Raw genomic sequence first — 24,924 nt, 5'->3', positions numbered from 1 at the left:
TTCTGCTAAAGAGACGGCACAAATCATCATCGAGAATGTTTTCAGAATTCATGGCCTTCCGTCAGACGTCGTTTCGGACAGAGGTCCGCAATTCACGTCTCAATTTTGGAGGGAGTTTTGCCGTTTGATTGGGGCTTCCGTCAGTCTCTCTTCCGGCTTTCACCCCCAGTCTAACGGTCAAGCAGAACGGGCCAATCAGACTATTGGTCGCATCTTACGCAGTCTTTCTTTTCGCAACCCTGCGTCTTGGTCAGAACAGCTCCCCTGGGCAGAATACGCCCACAACTCGCTTCCTTCGTCTGCGACCGGGCTATCTCCTTTTCAGAGTAGCCTCGGGTACCAGCCTCCGCTGTTCTCATCTCAGTTCGCCGAGTCCAGCGTCCCCTCCGCTCAGGCTTTTGTCCAACGTTGCGAGCGCACCTGGAAGAGGGTCAGGTCTGCACTTTGCCGTTATAGGACGCAGACTGTGAGGGCTGCTAATAAGCGTAGAACTAAGAGTCCTAGATATTGTCGCGGTCAGAGAGTTTGGCTCTCCACTCAGAACCTTCCCCTTAAGACGGCTTCTCGCAAGTTGACCCCGCGGTTCATTGGTCCGTTCCGTATTTCTCGGGTCATTAATCCTGTCGCAGTTCGACTTCTTCTTCCGCGATACCTTCGTCGCGTCCACCCGGTCTTCCATGTCTCCTGCATCAAGCCCGTCCTTCGCGCCCCCGCTCGTCTTCCCCCCCCCCCCCCCCCCCCCATCCTTGTCGAGGGCGCACCCATCTACAGGGTCCGTAGAATTTTGGACATGCGTCCTCGGGGCCGTGGTCACCAGTACCTCGTAGATTGGGAGGGGTACGGTCCTGAGGAGAGGAGTTGGGTTCCCTCTCGGGACGTGCTGGACCGTGCGCTGATCGAGGATTTCCTCCGTTGCCGCCAGGTTTCCTCCTCGAGTGCGCCAGGAGGCGCTCGGTGAGTGGGGGGGTACTGTCATGTTGTGTCTTGTCTCTGTCCTTTCCCTTCACCCTGTCTCCCTCTGCTGGTCGTTGTTAGGTTACCTTTTCTCCCCCTCTTTCCCCCAGCTGTGCCTTGTCTCCTCCTAACCACCTCGTCACCCCTTTTCCCACCTGTTCCCTTTTTCCCTCTGATTGGGTCCCTATATCTCTCTCTGTTCCTGCTCCTGTCCTTGTCGGATTCTTGTTTGTTGTGTTTCATGCCTGAACCAGACTGTCGTCATGTTTGCTGTAACCTTGTCTTGTCCTGTCGGAATCTGCCGGTCCGTCTGAGCCTACCTATGTTTGGTAATTAAAGAAGCTCTGTTTAAGTTAATTCGCTTTTGGGTCCTCATTCACGCACCGTAACAGGTTAGGCTTAAGGGTTAGGCTTAAGGGTTAGGCAGTGGAAGTTAACTTAATAGAAAATGACTCCAGTGAAAATCACCCAGTAAAATACTACTTGTGTTAGTCTAAAATAATTTGGTTTTAAATATTCTAAAGTATCAAAAGTAAAGGTATAAATCATTTCAAGTTCCTTATATTCAGCAAACGCAGAGGCACCAGTTTTATTTATTTTTAATTTTATGGATAGCCAGGGGCGCACGCCAACACTCAGACATAATTTACAAACGAAGAGTGTGTTTAGTGAGTTCGCCAGATGAGAGGCAGTAGGATTACCAGGGATATTATCTTGATAAGTGTATGAATTGAACCATTTTTCTCCCCTGCTAAGCATTCAAAGTGTAACAAGTACTTTTGGGTGTCAGGGACAATGTATGGAGTGAAAAGTGTATAAGTTGTAAAAAAAAAATATGCTCCTAAAAACTACTTAATTGTTCTTTTGGGTTAGGGAAAATATGATTTGAATAAGAATAAATGTTTACTTCCTAAATCAACATGTATAGCCAAATGAGTTTTCTCCGGCAGTAGCTTAGGCTACTTTTATTCTCGTTAAACACCATTTTCTACAGTGCTTTTGATTTTTTTTATACCTAGCAAATTTCACTGGTTGCCACTCAACTAAGAGAGTATACTGTTGTGCAAGCCATTGCATAAACATTTGACTGCTGAAGGTGCTGCGCAGATGTGTCAGATCAGGGAAAAGGTCTATCTGTTTTTGGTCAGCGCGCAGAGTTGCACAAAGCACCCAGTTTGACTAGACTACTGATATTCCCTGGGGTTGTTTGGCATGCAAAATGACTTGTAGATCAGTGACTCAACATAATAACATGCTTAGTTCAACACTGAAGGAGAGGACACAATTGTCACAAAAGATTAGGTATTTTCGGAAGGCGTAGTAATTTGAGAAAAAAAATAGTGTGAACTGACAATTCGTAATGTTTGAATCGATTTCCTGACCGACGCATGATACATTTGGATCTGTTTTGGGGTCCCGCAGACCGATGCACTCGTCTCTTACTCATCGGTCCCCAGTTCAAATGTTTCTCTATTAATCATTACATCCCTATTAATTACCCACATTTTCTACCATACATCCTCATTTTAATCTAACAATGATGTTTGGTCATGCATGAGACAAGCTGATGGATCACCAGTTTGTCTCTCCGGGAACATTTAGGAAATACAGCCAATGGTACAGTTGGTAAGTAAATCAAGGAACACTGAACAAACTGTAAAGAACAAATGATCTTCTGCCAGGACCAAACACTCTGCACATCCACACACCTGTTCTCACTTCTGAGAAATGGGACTTATTTTGCAGGTATCAATTCACCTCTATGAAGGTTGATGACTAAGAGGAGAGCCATACACATCACCTCATTGCCTCTGTCGTCAAGGCTGCTTGTCATAATACGGTAATTCTGAAGATATTTGCTTCTGAATTACCACTTCGCCGCACTTTAGTTTTTCAGATGTCCAGTTTACAGTGCTAGAATACGTGTAGTGGGTGACGCACTGACCAGCAGGTTGGAGAAAGGGTTGTTTATGTAAGAGACCATCAGGTCTGAGGAGAGGCGGAGAGGGCACTCGGTACGTTTCACTTTCAGCACTAAGCTCTCATTATCATGTGTTCAGCAGCAGGGCCTACTGAAGATGGAGGAAACGCTATAGAGGTCAGATGTCGATAAACTCCAATAACTGCATTGCAGATACAGTGCCCTCTGGTGTCTATAGACCTAGTGAATGTGGTTATAGTGATCAAATTGTTCTGCAGATCACGGTGCACTGAAGCATGCATTGCTGCATTTATTCAGCCGCTGCTTCAACAAGTAGGATGTTTTAGAAGGTTCTATAACCTACGCTGACCACTTGTTTCAGCAAGCACTGACGGAGAATCCTGTTTTTTATTTTTTTTTATTTTTTTTTAACCTTTCACCTTTGTGTAGCCTAGACTCTAGCCACCTGCCATGTAGACTAGATTGTAATGATAATGTGTACTGTTCACAGATCTTTAGGCCCATGTCTGGGAGATAAGGTGTTGTCCCAGTAACATCAGAGAAATGGATCTCAACCCCAGTTAGCGTTCCATTGTGACTTAACATGTATTATCTTTCATCCTCTCTCTCCCCATCTCTCTCTGCTCCTGTCGGTAGGAGTGGAACGTCACCCGGTTGACCTTTGAGTATGACTCTGAGCCCTATGGGAAGGAGAGAGATGGAGCCATCATTAAAATGGCCGAGGAGTTTGGAGTGGAGACCATAGTGAGGAATTCTCACACACTCTACAACTTGGACAGGTTAGTCACTGACTGTCACACTCAGTAGGAAGGGTCCAATAAGTAAAATATTTATTTCCCCATTATACTGCTTATCTAACCTAGTCCCAAATTGTTTTGCCTCAGGACAATGACCATAGGAGTTGGCAAGACGTCACAAACAGATCTGGGATCAGGCTAGTGCTTACCTAGTCATTTGAATGTTGAGCTCACACTGTTCCCAGTGCTATTAAAAATCTGTCATTCTGCCCCTGAGCAAGGCAGTTAACCTACTGTACCCCGGGTGCCGAAGACGTGGATGTTGATTAAGGCAGCCCTCTGCACCTCTAATTCAAAGAGGTTGGGTTAAATGCAGAAGACACATTTCGGTTGAAGGCCTTCAATTGTACAACTGACTAGGTATCCCCCTTGCCCTATTCAACACCTTATTGGATAAACCAGAGCAAAGTGTGTCCCAGGGAAAACCTTACTGCTGTGGTGCTGTAACACATCTGAGATGATGCTACGTGTTATGTCATGGAGACAGCCAGCTGACAGTCTGGTGTCGTCACAACCACAACAGAACAGTGTGGGAAATAAACTTACCCCAGCAATACTGTAAAATGCTGAATTAACAGATTGTTTGACCAGAGAGAAGTCCATAAGATTTTGACAGTCTATTGTGTCTGTCTATCCAGTAGGCTAAGTGATGTCAGTATACCACTGGAAGTCAAACTAGAGAACAATGCAGTGGGTAACATAATGCTGATTTCATGCTGTAAAGACATGCTGTAAGCAGTGCTTCAGAGCTCAAAAGGGGAAAAGCACTGATGTAGAATGAGCTAAAAGAGTTTTGATGTTCTACTTCCCACAAACACACAGTCCCATAGAATCCCATAGCTCTGTGATGCTTCCTAGTGGTGGGTTAATGTAACTAACTGTCACACCACACAACATGTGCAAGCTCCAGGCAGTGGGAGGAGGAAATGGCTGAGCAGGGAGGCAGTCACTGTGGCAGACATGTGCGTGGCGGACAGGTGGGGTGGCAGTGCTCAGCCATCGCAACCACATTGCTGCTGGAGACACATGGGGGCTCCTGACGCCTACTCGGCCCGGCCCACAATATGAGTTGATCCAATAAGAATACCTAAAAGGGCCCAAACAGCGCCAATAAGATGGGACCTATTTTATAAGATTCACGCTGTAACATAATCAGGCCATGGTTAGGGGATAACTACAGTACCAGTCCAAAGTTTGGAGAACCTACTCATTCAAGGGGTTTTCTTTGTTTACTACGTTGTAGAATAATAGTGAAGACCCCAACAATGAAATAACACATATAGAATCATGTGGTAACCAAAAAAGTGTCAAACAAATCAAAATATATTTTCTTGAAAATTGCCACCCTTTGTCTTGATGACAGCTTCGCACACTCTTGGCATTCTCGCAACCAGCTTCATGAGGTAGTCCCCAGGAATGCATTTCAATTAACAGGTGTGCCTTGTTAAAAATTAATTTGTGGAATTTCTTTCCTTGATGTGTTTGAGCCAATCTCACCAACTCTTGCTCTGTTATGAGTCAAGATGTTGCCAGATTATTATTTTTTTTAAATACGTTTAAGTACTTTATGTATATGAGGTAATAGAAAAGATGAATACAATAACTATGATCCAATCCTGTACCATTATTATGTTGACTATCAATCATTTATACTGTATAGGTTTTTAGATGGTACAGAATGTCAAAACTACATCATGTCGACTGAAAAGTAGAACTGTATTGATTGTTTTGATTTGTGCTGAGAAATTAGTTACCGGCCAGTTAATTTCCCCACCAGTTTGCTGACATGCAAAGATCACCACATCAGTATCAATTGGCCTTTCAACAAGTAATGCTCTGTTTTAATCCTGAAATGACATTTTCATAATTTCTACCTCTACATTTACACCATCATCTTCAGGATCATTGAGATGAACAACTGCCCTCCACTCGCGGTCAAGAATCACCCGTGCGTTTTCCTCAACAGCATCACTTCACCACAGCAGTATTATTATGGACATTTCAACAAAGTTACCTCGGGCCTGGTATTCACAAAACGTCTGATTTAGAAGTGCTGATCTACGATCAGTTTAGCCTTTTACATCGTAATGAATAAGATAACAGGGGCAGGGTGAGGACCTAATCCTAGATCAGCATTCCTACTCTGAGACGCTTTATGAATACGGTCCCGTATCTCAATGTGTTTTAATCTCACGATCCTTCATGTTTCTACTGTTATCAGGATCGTTGAGATGAACAACGGCAGTCCTCCGCTGACCTTCAAGAGGTTCCAGGCCTTAGTGAACAGGCTTGAGCTGCCTATGAAACCCCTGCCCACCATCACACAAGAACAGATGGGCAGTTGTCGGACGAAGATCGCTGATAACCACGACGAACACTACAGTGTCCCCTCTCTGGAAGAGCTTGGTAATCAATCAATCAGATGTATTTTAATACTCCTTTGATATCAGCAATCACTGCATTTACAGTAACCCAGCATAGACTCCATCCAGACCATGTAAGAGAATGACATTCAATTATGGATTGTCATTTTGACTTGGGTGTACCATATACACTACCTGTCAAACGTTTTAGAACACTTATTCAAGGGTTTTTCTTTATTTTTACTATTTTCTACATTGTAGAATAATAGTTAAGACCTCAACTATGAAATGGCACAAATGGAATCATGTGTTGGAATGAAAAGATGGAGAAAAATGGGGCATAGGTCGGGCTGCCTTCTGAGAATTCGTAGGCAAGTGAGTAAACTCCCAATGCCATCTGTTCTATTGGCCAACGTGCAATCATTGGGACATTAAAAACTGTAATATCTTATGTTTCACTGAGTCACCGCTGAACGAAGACACGGATAATATAGAGCTGGCGGGATTTTCCATGGTACCGGCAGGACAGAGAAACTACATCTGGTAAGACGAGAGGCGGGGGTGTGTGTCTATTTGTCAATAGCAGCTGGTGCGTGATGTCTAATATTGAAGAAGTCTCGAGGTATTGCTTGCCTGAGGTAGATTACCCTATGATAAGCTGTAGACCACACTATCTACCTAGAGTTCTCATCTATATTATTCGTAACGGTCTATTTACCACCACTAACCGATGCTGGCACTAAGACCGCACTCAACCAGCTGTATAAGGCCATAAGCAAACAAGAAAATGCTTATCCAGAAGCAGCGCTCCTAGTGGTCAAGGACTTTAATGCAGGGACATTTAAATCCGTTTTAGCAATTTTTTTTACCAGCATGTCACATGAGATGAGATGCATACAAAATGTCACACACAGAGATGCGTAGAAAGCAGGAAGTACCAGTGACTCGCTTAATACAGAATAATACTTATTTTCCACCATGATTTGCAAATAAATTCATAAAAAATCCTACAATGTGATTTTCTGGATTTTTTTTCTCATTTTGTCTGTCATAGTTGAAGTAGACCTATGATAAAAAATACAGGCCTCTCTCATCTTTAAGTGGGAGAACTTGCACAATTGGTGGCTGACTAAATACTTTTTTGCCCCACTGTATACATAATTTAGTCATTATTCATAAAAATCCCTTAACAGTAATACCTACATGTTTCAAGCAAACCACTATAGTCCCTGTGTCAAAGGAAGCGAAGGTAACCTGCCTAAATGATTACCGCCCCATAGCATTCACGTCGGTAGCCATGAAGTGCTTTGAATCGCTGGTCATGGCTCACATCTACAGCATCCTCCCAGATACCCTAGACCCACTCCAATTCGCATATCGCCCAACAGATCCACAGATGATGAAATCTCACTCGTAGTCAACACCGCCCTTTCCCACCTGGACAAAAGGAACACCTACAGTGCCTTGCGAAAGTATTCGGCCCCCTTGAACTTTGCGACCTTTTGCCACATTTCAGGCTTCAAACATAAAGATATAAAACTGTATTTTTTTGTGAAGAATCAACAACAAGTGGGACACAATCATGAAGTGGAACGACATTTATTGGATATTTCAAACTTTTTTAACAAATCAAAAACTGAAAAATTGGGCGTGCAAAATGATTCAGCCCCCTTAAGTTAATACTTTGTAGCGCCACCTTTTGCTGCGATTACAGCTGTAAGTCGCTTGGGGTATGTCTCTATCAGTTTTGCACATCGAGAGACTGACATTTTTTCCCATTCCTCCTTGCAAAACAGCTCGAGCTCAGTGAGGTTGGATGGAGAGCATTTGTGAACAGCAGTTTTCAGTTCTTTCCACAGATTCTCGATTGGATTCAGGTCTGGACTTTGACTTGGCCATTCTAACACCTGGATATGTTTATTTTTGAACCATTCCATTGTAGATTTTGCTTTATGTTTTGGATCATTGTCTTGTTGGAAGACAAATCTCCGTCCCAGTCTCAGGTCTTTTGCAGACTACATCCAGAATGGTCCTGTATTTGGCTCCATCCATCTTCCCATCAATTTTAACCATCTTCCCTGTCCCTGCTGAAGAAAAGCAGGCCCAAACCATGATGCTGCCACCACCATGTTTGAGAGTGGGGGTGGTGTGTTCAGGGTGATGAGCTGTGTTGCTTTTACGCCAAACATAACGTTTTGCATTGTTGCCAAAAAGTTCAATTTTGGTTTCATCTGACCAGAGCACCTTCTTCCACATGTTTGGTGTGTCTCCCAGGTGGCTTGTGGCAAACTTTAAATGACACTTTTTATGGATATCTTTAAGAAATGGCTTTCTTCTTGCCACTCTTCCATAAAGGCCAGATTTGTGCAATATACGACTGATTGTTGTCCTATGGACAGAGTCTCCCACCTCAGCTGTAGATCTCTGCAGTTCATCCAGAGTGATCATGGGCCTCTTGGCTGCATCTCTGATCAGTCTTCTCCTTGTATGAGCTGAAAGTTTAGAGGGACGGCCAGGTCTTGGTAGATTTGCAGTGGTCTGATATTCCTTCCATTTCAATATTATCGCTTGCACAGTGCTCCTTGGGATGTTTAAAGCTTGGGAAATCTTTTTGTATCCAAATCCTGCTTTAAACTTCTTCACAACAGTATCTCGGACCTGCCTGGTGTGTTCCTTGTTCTTCATGATGCTCTCTGCGCTTTTAACGGACCTCTGAGACTTATCACAGTGCAGGTGCATTTATACGGAGACTTGATTACACACAGGTGGATTGTATTTATCATCATTAGTCATTTAGGTCAATATTGGATCATTCAGAGATCCTCACTGAACTTCTGGAGAGAGTTTGCTGCACTGAAAGTAAAGGGTCTGAATAATTTTGCACGCCCAATTTTTCAGTTTTTGATTTGTTAAAAAAGTTTGAAATATCCAATAAATGTCGTTCCACTTCATGATTGTGTCCCACTTGTTGTTGATTCTTCACAAAAAAATACAATTTTATATCTTTATGTTTGAAGCCTGAAATGTGGCAAAAGGTCGCAATGTTCAAGGGGGCCGAATACTTTCGCAAGGCACTGTATGTGAGAATGCTGTTAATTGACTACAGCTCAGCATTCAACACCATAGTGCCCACAAAGCGTATTACCAAGCTAAGGACCCTGGGACTAAACACCTCCCTTTGCAACTGGATCCTGGACTTCCTAACGGGCCGCAACCAGGTGGTAAGGGTAGGCAACAACACATCTGCTATGCTGATCCTCAGCACTGGGGCCCCTCAGGGGTGTGTGCTTAGTACCCTCCTGTCCTCCCTGTTCACCCACGACTGCATGACCAAACACGTCTCCAACACCATCATTAAGTTTGCTGACAACACAACAGTGGTAGGCCAGATCACCGACAACGATGAGACCGCCTATAGGGAGGAGGTCAGAGACCTGGCAGTGTGGTACCAGGACAACAACCTCTCCCTCAATGTGATCAAAATAAGAGATGATCGTGGACTATTGGAAAAGGCGGGCCGAACAGGCCCCCATTAACATCGATGGGGCTGTAGTGGAGCCGGTCGAGAGTTTCAAGTTCCTTGGTGTCCACATCACCAATGAACTGTCTTGGTCCAAACACACCAAGACAGTCGTGAAGAGGGCACAACAACACCTTTTCCCCCTCTGGAGACTGATGAGATTTAGCATGGGTCCCCAGATCCTCAAAGTTCTACAGCTGCACCATCGAGAGCATCCTGACCGGTTGCATCGCCTGGTTTGGTAACTACTCTGCATTTGCATGTAAGGCGCTACAGAGGGTAGTGCGTACGGCCCAGTACATCACTAGGGCCAAGCTTACTGCCATCCAGGACCTATATCCTAGCAGGTGTCAGAGGAAAACATAAAACGTTGTCAAAGACTCTAGTCACCCCATCATAGACTTCTCTCAGAAGATAGCCCTGTTTGGTAAAGGACCACATTCATATTATCGAAAGAACAGCTAAAATAAGCAAAGAGGAACAACCGTCCATCATTACTCTTAAGACAGGAAGGTCAGTCAATACGGAACATTTCAAGTACTTTGAAAGATTCTTCAAGTGCAGTCGCAAAAACCATCAAGCACTATGATGAAACTGGCTCTGAAGAGTACTGCCACAGGAATGGATGACCCAGAGTTACCTCTGCTGCAGAGCACAAGTCCATTAGAGTTAACAGCCTCAGAAATTGCAGCCCAAATAAATGCTTCTCAGAGTTCAAGTAACGGACACATCTCAACATCAACTGTTCAGAGGAGACTGTGTGAATCAGGCCTGCATGGTCAAATTGCTGCAAGGAAGCAACTACCAAAGGACACCAATAAGAAGAAGAGACGTGCTTAGGCCAAGAAACGAGAGCAATGGACATTAGATCGGTGGAAATTTGTCCTTTTGACCTGGAGACCAAATGTGAGATTTCTGGTTCCAACCGCCTTATCTTTGTGAGACTGAGTGTGGGTGAATGGATGATCTCTGCATGTGTATTTTCCCATCATAAAGCATGGAGGAGGTGTTATGGTGTGGGGGTGCTTTGCTGGTGACGCGATCTGTGATTTCATTTGGAATTCAAGGCACACTTAACCAGCATGGCAACCACAGCATTCTGCAATGATACGCCATCCCATCTGGTTTGCGCTTAGTCCCACTATCATTTGTTTTTCAAGAGGACAATGACCCAACACACCTCCCAGGCTTTATAAGGGCTATTTGACCAAGGTGGGTGATGGAGTGCTGCATCAGATGACCTGGCCTCCACAATCCCCTGACCTCAACCAAAATGAGATGGTTTGGGATGAGTCGGATCGTAGAGTGAAAGAAAAGCAGCCAACTCAGCATATGTGGGAACTCCTTCAAGACTGTTGGAAAAGCATTCCAGGTGAAGTGGGTTGAGAGAATGCCAAGAGTGTGCAAAGTTGTCATCAAGGCAAAGGGTGGCTACCTTGAAGAATCTCATATAAAATGTATTTGAATTGGGGGGGGGGGGGTTTAAGCATTTTGTTTTATTGCTACATGATTCCATATGTGTTATTTGATAGTGTTGATGTCTTCGCTATTATTCTACAATGTAGAAAATAGTAAAAATAAAGAAAAACCCTTGAATGAGTAGATGTTCTAAAACTTTTGACCGGGTGTGTATATATGTTCTTTCACATGTTAAAACAATTGTGTGTTTGTACAGTATAATAGTTCTTGTTGCTAATGTATTTACACCATTGGGTTCTCCAGAACTGTAACATCCTGTTAATCACCATGTACTGTGTGTGAGGCTAAATGTAGTCACAATGCACATGGTATCTGACTGTTCTGTGTTTTCTGTTCTGTCCTCTCTGTTCTGTTCTCCAGGATTCAAGACTCAAGGCCTGGACCCTGCGGTGTGGAAGGGAGGGGAGTCTGAAGCACTAGAGAGACTCAACAAACACTTAGACAGAAAAGCCTGGGTAGCTAGCTTTGAGCGAGCCAGGATCAACATGTGTTCGCTGATCGCCAGTCCCACGGGCCTCAGCCCCTATCTACGCTTTGGATGCTTATCATGTCGAGTCTTCTACTACAACCTGAGGGAACTCTACATGAAGGTACCGAGACCTTTGATCACCACAATAGAGATCTTTAAAAATATATATTTATATATTTATATATATATTTTGTTTTACAAGAATACATGTTGCTGTTTGGAATGTGATAAAGAAGCTGTTTGATCATGTAATTGTAAAATAACATTTTGTTTCTGCATGCTCTCTGTGGTACAGGCTGGGTTACTGTAAAGCACAACTGCTGATGTAAGAAGTGATTTCGATAGGTATTTCTCTATCCATCCTTCCCACTCAGTTGCGGAAGAATTGCAGTCCCCCGCTCTCTTTATTCGGCCAGCTCCTGTGGAGAGAATTCTTCTATGCAGCGGGAACCAACAACCCTAACTTTGACCGGATGGAGGGCAACCCCATCTGTGTTCAGATCCCCTGGGACCATAACCCTGAGGCCCTGGCCAAGTGGGCAGAGGGGAGCACAGGCTTCCCCTGGATAGATGCTATCATGACCCAGCTGAGGCAGGAGGGCTGGATCCACCACCTGGCCAGACACGCGGTGGCCTGCTTCCTGACTCGGGGAGACCTGTGGATAAGCTGGGAGAGTGGCATGAGGGTAGGTTAGATTCCCTTTCCAGTCATTTACATTCACTTTTTCTCGATTCTTCATCTTTCCTCAGTTGCTCGCGTCTTTAGTCCCTATTCTTTCTCAAATGCATTGGAGAGGAAAATCAAAGGTCTCCCCTCTGATCTTCTCCTGCAATGGGCTTTGAGAGGGAATACAAGGAATCAAAGAAAGTAATTGAGAAAGAACCAGTGTCACCCAGCATGCACTACCATACCACAACAAGGGTTGTGGAGAAGCTTTAGTATATTAGGAGGACATGTAGCAGTAACCTATAGAGCTTGTCATCAGCGTCGGTAGATCTGGGCAGGGGTGTCCAACCCTCTTCCTGGAGAGCTTACCTTCCTGTATGTTTTCGCTCCAACCCCAGTTGTAACTAACCTGGTTCAGTTTATCAACCAGCTAATTATTCTAATCAGGTGTGATAGATTAGGATTGGAGTGAACCTACAGGATGGTAGCTCTACAGGAACAGCGTTGGAGAGCCCTGGCGTAGGTAGTTCTGGGATTACATTTTTTATGTATTTTAACCGTTATTTAACTAGGCAAGTAAGTTAAGAACAAATTATTATTTTCAATGACGGCCTAGGAACAGTGGGTTAATTGCCTTGTTCAGGGGCAGAACAATTTTTACCTTGTCAGCTCAAGGATTCAATCTTGCAACCTTTCGGTTACTAGTCCAACTCTAACCACTAGGCTACCTGCCAGGCTGTGGATAAGCCACAGCCTGTCAGTGTCTTAACCATGTAACGCTGGGGCTTGTCTCTAGTCCTTTATCCAGGTGTTAGAGCTTTTACTGAATACAGACTGTCAACACACACAGTGTTGACTTTACCTTAGTACTTCCATAAAGCAGGCCAATAACAGAAATACATGGACATTTACACGCACACAAAGGCATTGGGGGTTTACATTGACAAGGAAAACGTGGGTATTTACTGTATATCCAAAGCATCAAGACGTACGTGAGACAGTGGTGGTGCCGCTTCACTGGTATCTAACTGTATTCTTTGCTGCTTGGTTCTGCCTGTCAGGTGTTTGAGGAGCTGCTCCTGGATGCAGACTGGAGTGTGAACGCAGGCAGCTGGATGTGGCTCTCCTGCAGTGCCTTCTTCCAGCAGTTCTTCCACTGTTACTGCCCTGTGGGCTTCGGAAGGAGGACAGACCCCAGCGGAGACTACATCAGGTACACACACACACACACAACGTCTCACACACACACACAACGTCTCACACACACACACACACACACACACTACGTCTCACACACACACACACTACGTCTCACACACACACACTACGTCTCACACACACACACACACACACACACACACTCTATGTCAGACACACACTAACCTGTGGGCATTGGACAGAGGACAGTGATTGGTCCGTGGTTACCACGTTGTTTGTGCTTTGGCTGAATAATTAAATCAACTCTATTGATCCATAGAGGCTCATACAGGCACAATAAAGACACAGGCATATATCAGAACACATTGATATGAGCACTAATGGCTGACGGCAGGATTGAGCGTCAGTGCGGGTTGTGGGTCTGGCTGTGCTAGGTGTCTGCCTGTGGACCCAGGACTGGAACCTGGTCAGCCGGTGGGTCCTGGACAGTGCCGGGCATTGGATTCAGGGCTGGGTCTGGCGATTGGCCCAGGTCAAGCATATCTGCAAGGCAGCAGATGTAGTAGGTGTTAATGTTTTAAGTGTATATTATATAAGAAAAAGCTAACACTTGCGGTGGTATTATCGCTCGAGGGAAGAGCGAGAGATACAGCACTGGAAATATACATGGAGGATTTGAACAAGGAAACGGAATGGGAACTTTGATCAAAGCATTTGCCCAGCACAAATCCACTGGACAGGCATGGAAGGAGATCAGAATGTGGTATTTGTCAAAGCACTTACATTTGGGTTAAAGACTGTCCTCATAAAAATGAACAAGTTAAACTAACAGAGGAACATAAAACATAAAAACAGAGAGAGCCAATCTGCTTCTGATACTGAGATATTTATAGTTGAATCCTTAGGATCTGCTGTGATTGATACTGCATGTACACGCACAGTGTGTGGTGCAACATGTCTTAATAGTTATGTCAGTGAAATAAATATAAAATAAGTACAAAATATGATTGACACACCAAGCAACAGTGATTTCAAATTTGGAGATGGGTGAGTTATCCATTCTACCAAGAGAGTTAAGATACCAGCAAAAATTGAGCCACATTGAAACAGAGGTGTTCCCTACAGATATCCCCTTACTATTAAGCAAAGCTACCCTCAAGAAGGCAAAAAAATGACTTAAGCACTTAATTCATTCCTGGATAAGTGTGCATGGCCTGCCCCAGAAATTGTACATTGACAATGGAGGAGAATTCAATAATAATGAAATAAGAGAAATGGCAGAGAAATTCAACATGGAAGTAAAGACAACTGCTGCATACAGTCCATGAAGCAATGGACTTGTGGAGAGACATAATCAGACACTCAGAGATCATGCTGAAAGTGAAGCAAGACAATGGATGTGACTGGAAAACAGCCCTAGATTGGGCTTTGATGGCAAAAAACTCAATGCACAATGTTCATAGTCACAGCCCATAGCAACTAGTGTTGGGGCAGAACCCTAATCTTCCCTCTGTACTGGTTGACAAGCCACCAGCACTAGAAGGGACCAGAGTGAGTGCATGGGTGGGACAGCACCTTTCAGCACGACATGCAGAGAGAAGTGTTCAGAGAGAATTCTCAGGGCTCTGCGTAAACAACCCACCGATGAGCTGTACGAGACTGGAGACAAAGTGTACTACAAACGAGTTGATTGTCAAGAGTGGAAAGGACCGAGAGTAGTCATTGGCCAAGATGGTGTGGTGATATTTGTGAGGCACCATTGTTAGGGTCCATCGCTCCAGACGGCAGAAAGTAAATTTATCAACAAGATGGAGGGGCTGTTGCTGAGAATCGGCCTCCTACTGAAAATGACAAAGGACACATTAACAGACACAAAACCTACCAAAACATTTTTAACCTTTATTTAACTAGGCAAATCAGTTAAGAACAAATGTTTATTTACAATGACGGCCTCCCCTAACCCGGACGACACTGGGACACTTGTGCGTCGCCCTGTGGGACTCCAGATCACGTCCGGGTGTGATACAGCCCAGGATCAAACCAGGGTCTGCAGTGACTCCTCTAGCACTGAGATGCAGTGCCTTAGACCGCTGCGCCACTAAGGCGCGACTTTGTCACACAACCCATTTTGTAATGGAGAACTTATATAATAACTTGTGACATTTAATTATTTTGTTGATGTTTTATTTGTCTTTAAAGAAAAGTGGGAGATTATTAAGTTCATGGTTTAAGTATCCTTATATTTCTGTTTATTGCGGTGCTATCACTCTGTTATTAGTACGCCTGTGCAGTAGTCTCACTGGAGATGAACCTGGCCTGAGGGTGATGGCAACTGTGTACTGTGGAAATACGGGGAAGTAAATGTTGTTAAACTGGTCATTTTGTGTTAACAGTAGAGACCTGAACCAGAGTTGAGTCCGGTGACAGCTGGTCCAGGTGACACTCTGGCTGGGGTTTCTGTTGGGGTGCCAGCTCAGGCACCGGTGGCAGGCGGAGGTGGAGCATGCCAGAGCGCCGGCAGCTGCTGGTCAGGCTTCAGCACTGGCATCAGCTCGTCTGTCTCCGGTGCTGCTCGTGGTGTCACCGGCTGGAGTGTGGAATGGAGCTTGGCCAGATGCTGAAACGGCTTGAGCCTCTGAGACAGTCGCTGGTCTGGCTGCACCACTGGCGTCGGGTTGGCTGGCCGGAGAGCGTTGGACAGCAAGACTGGGTGCACCACTGGCATCGGGTTGGCTGGCTGGAGAGCGTTGGACAGCAAGACTGGGTGCACCACTGGCGTCGGGTTGGCTGGCCGGAGAGCGTTGGACAGCAAGACTGGCTGCACCACTGGCGTCTGGTTGGCTGGCCGGAGAGCGTTGGACAGCAAGACTGGGTGCACCACTGGCATCTGGTTGGCTGGCTGGAGCGCGTTGGACAGCAAGACTGGGTGCACCACTGGCGTCGGGTTGGCTGGCCGGAGAGCGTTGGACAGCAAGACTGGGTGCACCACTGGCGTCGGGTTGGCTGGCCGGAGAGCGTTGGACAGCAAGACTGGGTGCACCACTGGCATCTGGTTGGCTGGCTGGAGAGCGTTGGACAGCAAGACTGGGTGCACCACTGGTGTCGGGTTGGCTGGCCGGAGAGCGTTGGACAGCAAGACTGGGTGCACCACTGGCATCTGGTTGGCTGGCCGGAGAGCGTTGGACAGCAAGACTGGGTGCACCACTGGCGTCTGGTTGGCTGGCCGGAGAGCGTTGGACAGCAAGACTGGGTGCACCACTGGCGTCGGGTTGGCTGGCCGGAGAGCGTTGGACAGCAAGACTGGGTGCAGCTCTGGCGTCTGGTTGGCTGGCCGGAGAGCGTTGGACAGCAAGACTGGGTGCAGCTCTGGCAACTGCTCGGCTGGCTCTAGGGCTGGAGCCGTGGAGGCTGGGTTGGTTCCGGCTGCTGGACACGAACCTGAGGTAAAACCTCTCCATGGCCCCAGTCTGCTGGACTTCCCAGTCCTCCTCTTGCCAGCGTGTGTGCCTCGTCTGGGGCATGGCATGCTGCATGAACTGCATCCTGTTTCTACTGGTCATGTCCCAGGCCAATTGCACCTATCCGGCTCGAAAGACCAGTTTGTGGTGCTCTTTTTCAAGTACAAAATACATACATCAATAATAATAAACAACAAATGGAATGAATTGAATAAACTGCATTGAGACCATATGAATCAGTTCTATATGTAATTCAGTGGCATAAATAATAACAATGAATATCTCGAACATCTGTGATTGTCTATCTTCTAGGCGCTACATTCCTAAGTTGAAGGACTATCCCAACCGATACATCTATGAGCCGTGGAGAGCCCCAGAGTCTGTCCAGAAGGCAGCCAACTGCATCGTGGGAGTAGACTACCCCAAGCCCATGATCAACCACGCAGAGGGCAGCAGGCTCAACATAGAGAGAATGAAGCAGGTCTACCAGCAACTCTCCCACTACAGAGGCCTTAGTGAGTCTTTAACTTTTATATTATTTAACCTTGATTTGTACAGGTGAACAAGGTACGTTATTTACACTAAAAACCTAGGATCAAGATCTGAAGACAGCAGCGATAGAAAAAGTCCACCTCACCCGTCCTCATTAAAGGCCCCATGTGGCTGAGACATCTGAGGTTGGTTACAGTGGTCGTGTTCAGCGGGGAGAGTTTGATTTATTTTTTCAATAACGCCACAGATTATTGTTCTCCGTTGCGAACCGTTTTGCTGTGGTTTGCCCTATTGAACACGAGTCACGACCATGGTTTCATTTCATATAGTCTGAAAGGAGCTCTCTCGTCACAGTTCCTGCTGAGATAACGGCAGCAATTTGCCTCTTATGGGTCATCGTTTAATGGCCCCCAGCTCCACCATACTCCTTGTCATTTCTCTAAGAGCTGCTATGTTGGGCTCTGATGGACAGTCTGAATGGTTCCTACTGCCAACAACGCACTCCTCCTGTCATGAGCTGCATGACTGTCATGATGACCTGTTGTCACGAGCTGCTGTTGTCTGTCCATTCTGTCATCTCACTGATCATGTAGTAGAAGTATTATGGTTGCCACGGTACAGTAAATCCACGTTGTCCCCGTTACAGGGAATAGATATCTGTATGTATGCAGGTCAGGGGTAGGCACTTCATGTTTTTACCGACCTGGAAGACCAGGTGTGCTAAATTGAGGCAATCATTGAACTGATCAATTAGCTTAGTATTGCTGGGACAATATTCTGCAATCCCTGCGTCACTCGAGGAACAGGGTCGTCTACCACAGATGTAGGTATTGTACTGCAGTAGATGACTGTTGTTGACTGCTGTCTTATGGATGGGGCTGTCTGTCTGAGTTTTAACAGCACAGAATAGCATCCTGTTTCCTGAAGCACAGCTCCTGGTTTATTCTATGGCTCTAGAGAGCCTCCTAGTGGTAAAAGAAAAATGGTTGTTTTTCAGTTTACATTGGATGACTTGCCCTTGTGTTTTCATTCTGCGTCAGTCCTTATGTAGGCTATTTCCAGTCAGTGTTGCCATGGTAACATTGACGTAACGTCGGTCTGTGTGTGTCTGTCAGGTCTCCTGGCATCTGTGCCCACCATTCAGGAAGAGGCAGAGCCTCCCCCGACAGACGACTCTCAGGCCAGTAGCAGCACCTGTGGTATGTTCGGAGGTGTAGTTCTTATTTTGTAGTATTTAAAAAAAATGTTTATTCATCCTTTAATTAACCAGGGAAGTCCTGGTCAAGAAAGCAGCATTTTTCACGTTTTAGTTGCTGCTTAGTTGGCTCAATAAAAAAACAAGCAAATTATTTTGTAATTGAATCACTTGAAGCTTCTAACACATTGGCTTTTTCTTTTCTGAAAGTTTCAATGCATCAGCTAGACAAGGAAATGTCTATAACAGAAAGTGAATGATTTAAATGTACAGGAATAGACATTACTAATCTAAACTACTGAATGCAGAGTCACCCCCACACACTTCGTCTGCCCAGTCCAACACTCTGAAGAGAGGCAGGTCTTCCGAACCACAAAGCACCCAGATGTGCACCCACACAAAACACCAGCACACCAGCACTGCCAAAGGAGACCAGGTGCAGCAACAGGAGCAATGGGAGGAACAGTCAGAGCATCCGCCAGTGGATCTGCAGTGACACACGGTAATTAGCTAAACTATCTGATGACAATGGGTTGTTCTTTTCATTATTTTTTTAAATGATGAGATTCATTTTTCAGAAGTCATCAAATAAATTAAAATCAAATCATTCAATGCTCTTTTTTGGGGGGGCAGTTGGTAAAAAGTTAGACGCACCCCAGCTATTTTGGAAGATTTCCTTTTGGAAAACAAAATGTATTTTATATGGTAATGTACACACTCTTAAGGGTATAACAACAATATTTTGAGCAAAATATAATTTTTTGGACATAACTGAAAACGTCAAGGAGTAGGCCATGCAAGGAGTTGATCTGATGTGAGATCATCGGCCTCCCCGCTTACTTCAGGAACACTAGAGGTACAATAGTGAACAAAAGAGGAAAGGTTCACCCCTCACTTGTGTCGCGTCATGAGGATACCTGGACCACTTATTAGGGATGTGACAAATGGAAAAAATATTACTGTTTAAACGGCCCTTTTAATTATTTTATTTACTGTTAACGACGATGACGTAGTTGTGCAGACTCCCTGTTGAGTGTCAAGATTTGATTCTGCAAGAAATCGACTCCTAATATATATACTTTTTTTTTGGAAGGGATGAGACAGATTTTTTTTTTGCCTTCTGAGAACAGAAACACTTGCATCTTTCATAGCGCGCTAGTGAGGGACAGAGAGGGGAGGGGCACGGTATAGGTAGATCGGCCATCAGGCAGACCGTCAGAACCATGCACTAGGCCCGTCTATCGGCAGTTAAATGCTGTATCCCACAATTTCTTGGCTTGCAATGTCTCCCGACTTCAGCAAAGCAGGGCCTGTCATCAATGAATAGGCTAGGATATTGAGATGCGTGAGATGTAACAGTTTGCTCTCCACAGTCACACGCAGTATGTGCACGGGTTCGCTTCGTGCTTCAACACTCTTAGTTGTTGTGGAAATATACCCATTATGCTGTTTACTTTCTGCATCTGCGTCAAAAAAACGTCACACCTCTACCACCTATTGAGATGAGTTGCATCCTGTCTACTGGTGATTTAATGAGGTGAGAGGAGTGTGATTTTAACTGAAGCTTTGGTATGTTGCCTGTGTCTTTAGGATCTTGCCATGTGGGATGGTGTATAACAGAAGTACATGGCAGAAGACCTCTGATGTCCTGCGCTCACCCCCTATCCTTGTGGCAAGACGAGTCACTTACACACATGCATACATACACACACACCCACACACACACACACACACAGAGCGTTTTACAAACCATAACCACTTTCTAAAATCTAAGAATAACAGCAACTCCAGATCAGTGTTAAAAACAGTACCATACTGGCTAATAATGTATGTGTATACAGCATGGTTACAATGAAGTTTGTTATAAGAAGGTTAGTTCTTACACCTTTCAGCTTTCCTAATATAGCATTTTTTTAAAAATCTAAAAATTTACCACAACATTTTATTAGTGTGTGAATAACCTCTTTAAGACTGCAATAGACCCTCAAAGATATTAACCTTAGCGTTAAGAACTCACCGGGCAATCTCAAACTGGGGGAAATGTTTTAAATCCCCCAAAAACTGAACACATAATAACAAAACACATGCGTGTAAATACGCAGGTCATATGGTCTATAAAGATTTGATACGATTTTTATGTGCATTTCAAAGATGTGGATATGTGTTGCGAACAACCTCCATTCTCAACATGTTCGTGTCTCTGATTCCACTGTCCATATATCTGTTTGCTATTTTGCTGTATGTTATTTTGACTTCTATCACAATGACGTGATTGGTTTGTAAACTAATATTTTGCCTGTGGCAGAGAATATATATTATCAATCAGTGAAATAACCAACAATTGTTGGTGCCCTTCATTAAAGCTATAGAGAATCATATTCTATCAAACCTTACTGGAAAAAGAACGGCACCCACCTGTTTCTCCCCATCATGGGTAGTGAGGCGGCGGTCACACACGGATGAAAAATGCATAGGCACCCGTCACTGTCCCTTCACCTCATTTAAACTTCTCACATATAAGTTGCTTATGTAAAAAAACAATGTACGGACAAAACTGCTGATAGACATTTCTCATTTCTGTAGCACATCAACCTACAACAAATCCTTTTGGCTCAATATGTTTTAGATTTTGTGAATCCATCGATCAGGCTACAACACTACAGTTAATGATAAAGCTGTCTACTAATACAATAATGACTTGTTTCAATTAAATACCATATGTGTAAAGGATGTATATTAGTTCCTGCTATATTCTGTGTAAATCAGCCTTGTCTCTCTTTCTTTTTTATATATATATTATTGTTAAATATATCTTTGTCAAAACAAACATTACTTTCCCTAAAACCTTGGTAGCGTTAAGATCATTTTAAGTCCATTGGTAGGCAATTTGAGGAACAATGATCTTGGTGCCACACACATTTTGGGAAACCCCCCCCCAGTGTTGGGGAACAAGTTGAGTAGGAAATACTAACCGAGACGAACTCCATTTATATTTTCCATTAACACAGTCACCTTCTAATCGTTTTGTCAGTCACCAACTATTGTACATCCCACGCAAAAGTGTACGTTCACTATAATTTAAGTTGCCATGATGAGGTTTTGTTGAATAGTTGTATTTATTTGTTTTGAATTGTACAAAGGAGTTTATTTTCATTAAAGCCCTGATAGAATTGTGACCCATTTCACTATTCTTGGTTGTAATTGTTTTATGGACCTTACTATCACGTTCTGGAATTCACTGTTGTAATGATGACAATAACTGTAGAAGATATAGTTTGTAATAAATGTCAGTGCGTTGTATATTTACTGATGGATGGCTACAGCTCTTTTTCTTGAGGTTATGTCATTTAGTCACTGGAGGGCCACATGCAGTAGGTTGACACAGGAATATACTGGAAGTTAGGCATCTGGTAGACAAGATCGTATAGAATCTAAGGTCTAGGACTGAGCTAGAGCTATTGTCGGCTGATCGTATCTATTAATTAATGCAACAAATAAAAATGCACTCCAACAACCTTTTTAATTGTCTTGTGAAAATAGGATTGACTTACCGATTTGTAATGACTTATATTGATTAATCAACATTTAACTCTTTTAAGGCCTTAGGTTTGTTTATTTAATGGCTAGGCTCAGATCAGTTATAGCTATAGAGGTAAATTATGTCTTACTGTGCAGGCCAGTTGTAGTCTGTGAGGAGGTTTAACAGTGCTTTGTTGACCAGCAGTAACACTGACGTGATCTCCTCAGAGATCACTACTAATGGCCAGAGTCCTCTCTCTCTGTCTTTGTCTCCTGTTATCCACTCTGACAGAAACAAATGTATGGTTGTGTAACATTCTCTTACAGTAAAAGAGAAATGGATGATTGACAAATGAGCTAAAGGCAGTCTTTTAAGTACCATTTTGATATCTGGTAAAGACATGTCCCAGTGAAACTGAAACTTGAGCTTCCCTGTACAGTATAATTATCCTAATCTGTAACTTGATAAACTAAAGACCGAGGGTATTGTTAGGATGGATGAACACAGACACAGTTTAATTTACATGGCACAACCAGTAAAGTAAATGTCACACTTTCGTATTGGGATTTTACCCGCTGTTTCTTGTGAGGTTCAACGCTTGAGTTGATAGGAGTTAGTGTAAGTGTATTCACTTTATAGGAGCTGTATTTTACAAGCCCTGCATGTGTTAGTGGCTAGCCAGTGTTGTAGTGTGTGTGCATGTCATGACTTGCCAATAGGGACAGCAAATCACATTATTTTAAACAGGATAGACTAGACGTATGTAAGCTGAAAAGTATCTCTGCTGCACCGTTGCACATATCACAGTTTGTTCAGGGCATGAACCATACTACACAACCATACTACACAACAACACAGTGGAAGCCATGCTGTTCTAAGGGCCAGGGACCTTCCATGTCCTCCTCCCTCCGATCAAGATGATGAGAAGAAGACTCTTTCAGCAGCAGCTCCATTGATCCTGGCAGTCACCACTTCTCTTCCTTTAGCCTGCCCCGGTCACCACTTCTCTTCCTTTAGCCTGCCCCGGTCACCACTTCCCTTCCTTTAGCCTGTGTATGGCTGGCTGTCCTGGGGAGGAGGAGGCAGGCAACCTGAGTAGAGCTGCATCGATCCAAGCCCTCCATCATACAGGAGGCAGGGCCTTACAGGAGGAGACCCTACCCAGCCAGGGTTGATGGGCTGGGGCTAAGAGGGTGAGTCTCTTCCCCCGCCCCAGTCTCACTACTCTCCATCAGGCAGGGCTGCACCTCCCCCATCCCATCATCCCCCAGTCATTATACCAGACCAGAGGGGGAACACAAATACAGAGACCAAACAAGTGCCTTGGTGGAGCCAGTGGTGAAGACGAGATCTATGCTGTGTGGGAAATGAGCTGGTCTATCTTTTGACTGCATCCCTCTGTGGGTCCACACAAAATAGAGAACATCTAACAAAACACTGATACACTGACAGACAAGGAAAGTCAAGCACATTTTAAATACAATGATATGCAAATTATACAAACAATAGTACTAATAAAATGTCTGTCTTGTGGTGCTGATGCTGTAGTTGATGTGTGGGCCAGAGTGGATGGCGAGTGAAGAGGCTGGGAGGATTGTGAATGATGCTCTGTTGAAAGGAGGAAGTGTTTTAATTGCCTGTTGAATCGATCACTTCCTTGTCCCTTTGCCTGCCCTGCCCTGCTGATGTTACTCTGCCTCAGTCTGGCCATGGAGTACAACGAGGATGGAGTACAGTGGTTGGAGGAGGAGCATAGAGAGAAGTGGATTGAAGACCAGTGGGAGAAATGGTACAGAAGGGCTGCACTTCTAGAGTTAAACCAGGGTTGTATTCATTAGGGCAAAACGTAACAAAATGTTTTGCAATGGGAAAGCAAAAACAAGTGTTTTATTTTTGGACTACTTCAAGTGCTTCCATCCAGGTTTCAGTCTGTATTTTCCGTTTGGTGCCTAATTAATGTCTCAGGCAGAATTATAGACCTTTACCTGTGGTAAAGATACTGTGCATAGTATCATCAGATGGTTATTTTCGAACAGGGTAACAACACAACCCAGGATGCCTTATTTGGGGACTCCCGAGTGGTGCAGTGGTCTAAGACACTCAGTGCAAGATGCGTCACTGTAGAGCCTGTTTTGAATCCAGGCTGCATCCGGCCGTGATTGGGAGTCCCATAGGGCAGTGTACAATTGGCCCAGCGTTGTCATTGTAAATAATAATTTCTTCTTAACTGACTTTCCTAGTTAAATATAAAAAATAAAGCAATATGGTGTGAAATCTGAGATATTAGCGGTTGTAGGATATTATGTCCAATGATGGACTGCTTCCTGGAAAACCTCTACTATGCCAAAAGTAGGACGTTTTAAAAAGTTGTACTAGGAAATGTCCACATTATGTAAACAAAGTATGTGCTGTAAATTCATGTATTTATCTGTAGAATTACAGACAACTGTGCTGCTAGTTTTACATAGTCGGTTTTATATTTGTTGTCAAGCTTTTCTGCACAATGCATATGAGAAATGAAGATAAACTATGTTTATGCTGCGCAGCTCTTTTTGAACACCAGTATTTATTCTGGGGTGTATTCATTACATCTCGCAACAGAAACAATTTACTGTTTAAAAACCAAACGGAAGCAAACAAAACGGAGAGGTACCTATCTGAATTTGCCCAGTAGAAACTCTCGTTTACGTTGCAAACCGTTTTCCGTTTGCACCATAAGAAATGTTGTGCAACAGAATCGGCGTAATGAATACACACCTGGTAAGCAGAGGTGGGTAGTGAAACTCTGACTGGTGTAGTAATTGAAGAACCTCCTAAGCAGGACATGCAGCTGCCTTGTGTTCACCGGATTAGCAAACCAGCACATTTGCCATAAGTCCCGACTGCTTGGCAGTAATGCTCTATGATAAT

General features: G+C 44.2%; 1 protein-coding gene across 3 annotated transcripts in view; it reads left to right on the top strand.

Moving 5' to 3' along the window:
* cry2 (cryptochrome circadian regulator 2) overlaps positions 1-21,805 on the top strand; it is a 31,589-nt gene extending 9,784 nt beyond the window's left edge. For 2 of the 3 annotated variants that reach the window (XM_036959107.1, XM_036959112.1), the window contains exons 3-12: positions 3,533-3,675; positions 5,594-5,641; positions 5,915-6,099; positions 11,416-11,645; positions 11,899-12,210; positions 13,253-13,404; positions 17,120-17,322; positions 18,415-18,498; positions 18,803-18,996; positions 20,085-21,805. In XM_036959107.1, the coding sequence (XP_036815002.1) occupies positions 3,533-3,675; positions 5,594-5,641; positions 5,915-6,099; positions 11,416-11,645; positions 11,899-12,210; positions 13,253-13,404; positions 17,120-17,322; positions 18,415-18,498; positions 18,803-18,990 (1,545 nt within the window). In that variant the 3' untranslated portion in view covers positions 18,991-18,996; positions 20,085-21,805. The remainder of the gene's footprint in view (positions 1-3,532; positions 3,676-5,593; positions 5,642-5,914; positions 6,100-11,415; positions 11,646-11,898; positions 12,211-13,252; positions 13,405-17,119; positions 17,323-18,414; positions 18,499-18,802; positions 18,997-20,084) is intronic. The other variant, XM_036959109.1, reaches the window with a different exon arrangement.
* The last annotated feature ends 3,119 nt before the right edge of the window (positions 21,806-24,924 follow it).

The sequence above is a fragment of the Oncorhynchus mykiss genome, chromosome 2, assembly GCF_013265735.2.
Source record: "Oncorhynchus mykiss isolate Arlee chromosome 2, USDA_OmykA_1.1, whole genome shotgun sequence".
Taxonomy (NCBI): Eukaryota; Metazoa; Chordata; class Actinopteri; order Salmoniformes; family Salmonidae; genus Oncorhynchus; species Oncorhynchus mykiss.
The sequence above is the reverse complement of the archived record's forward strand: the minus strand, read 5'-3'. Positions and strand labels throughout refer to the sequence as shown.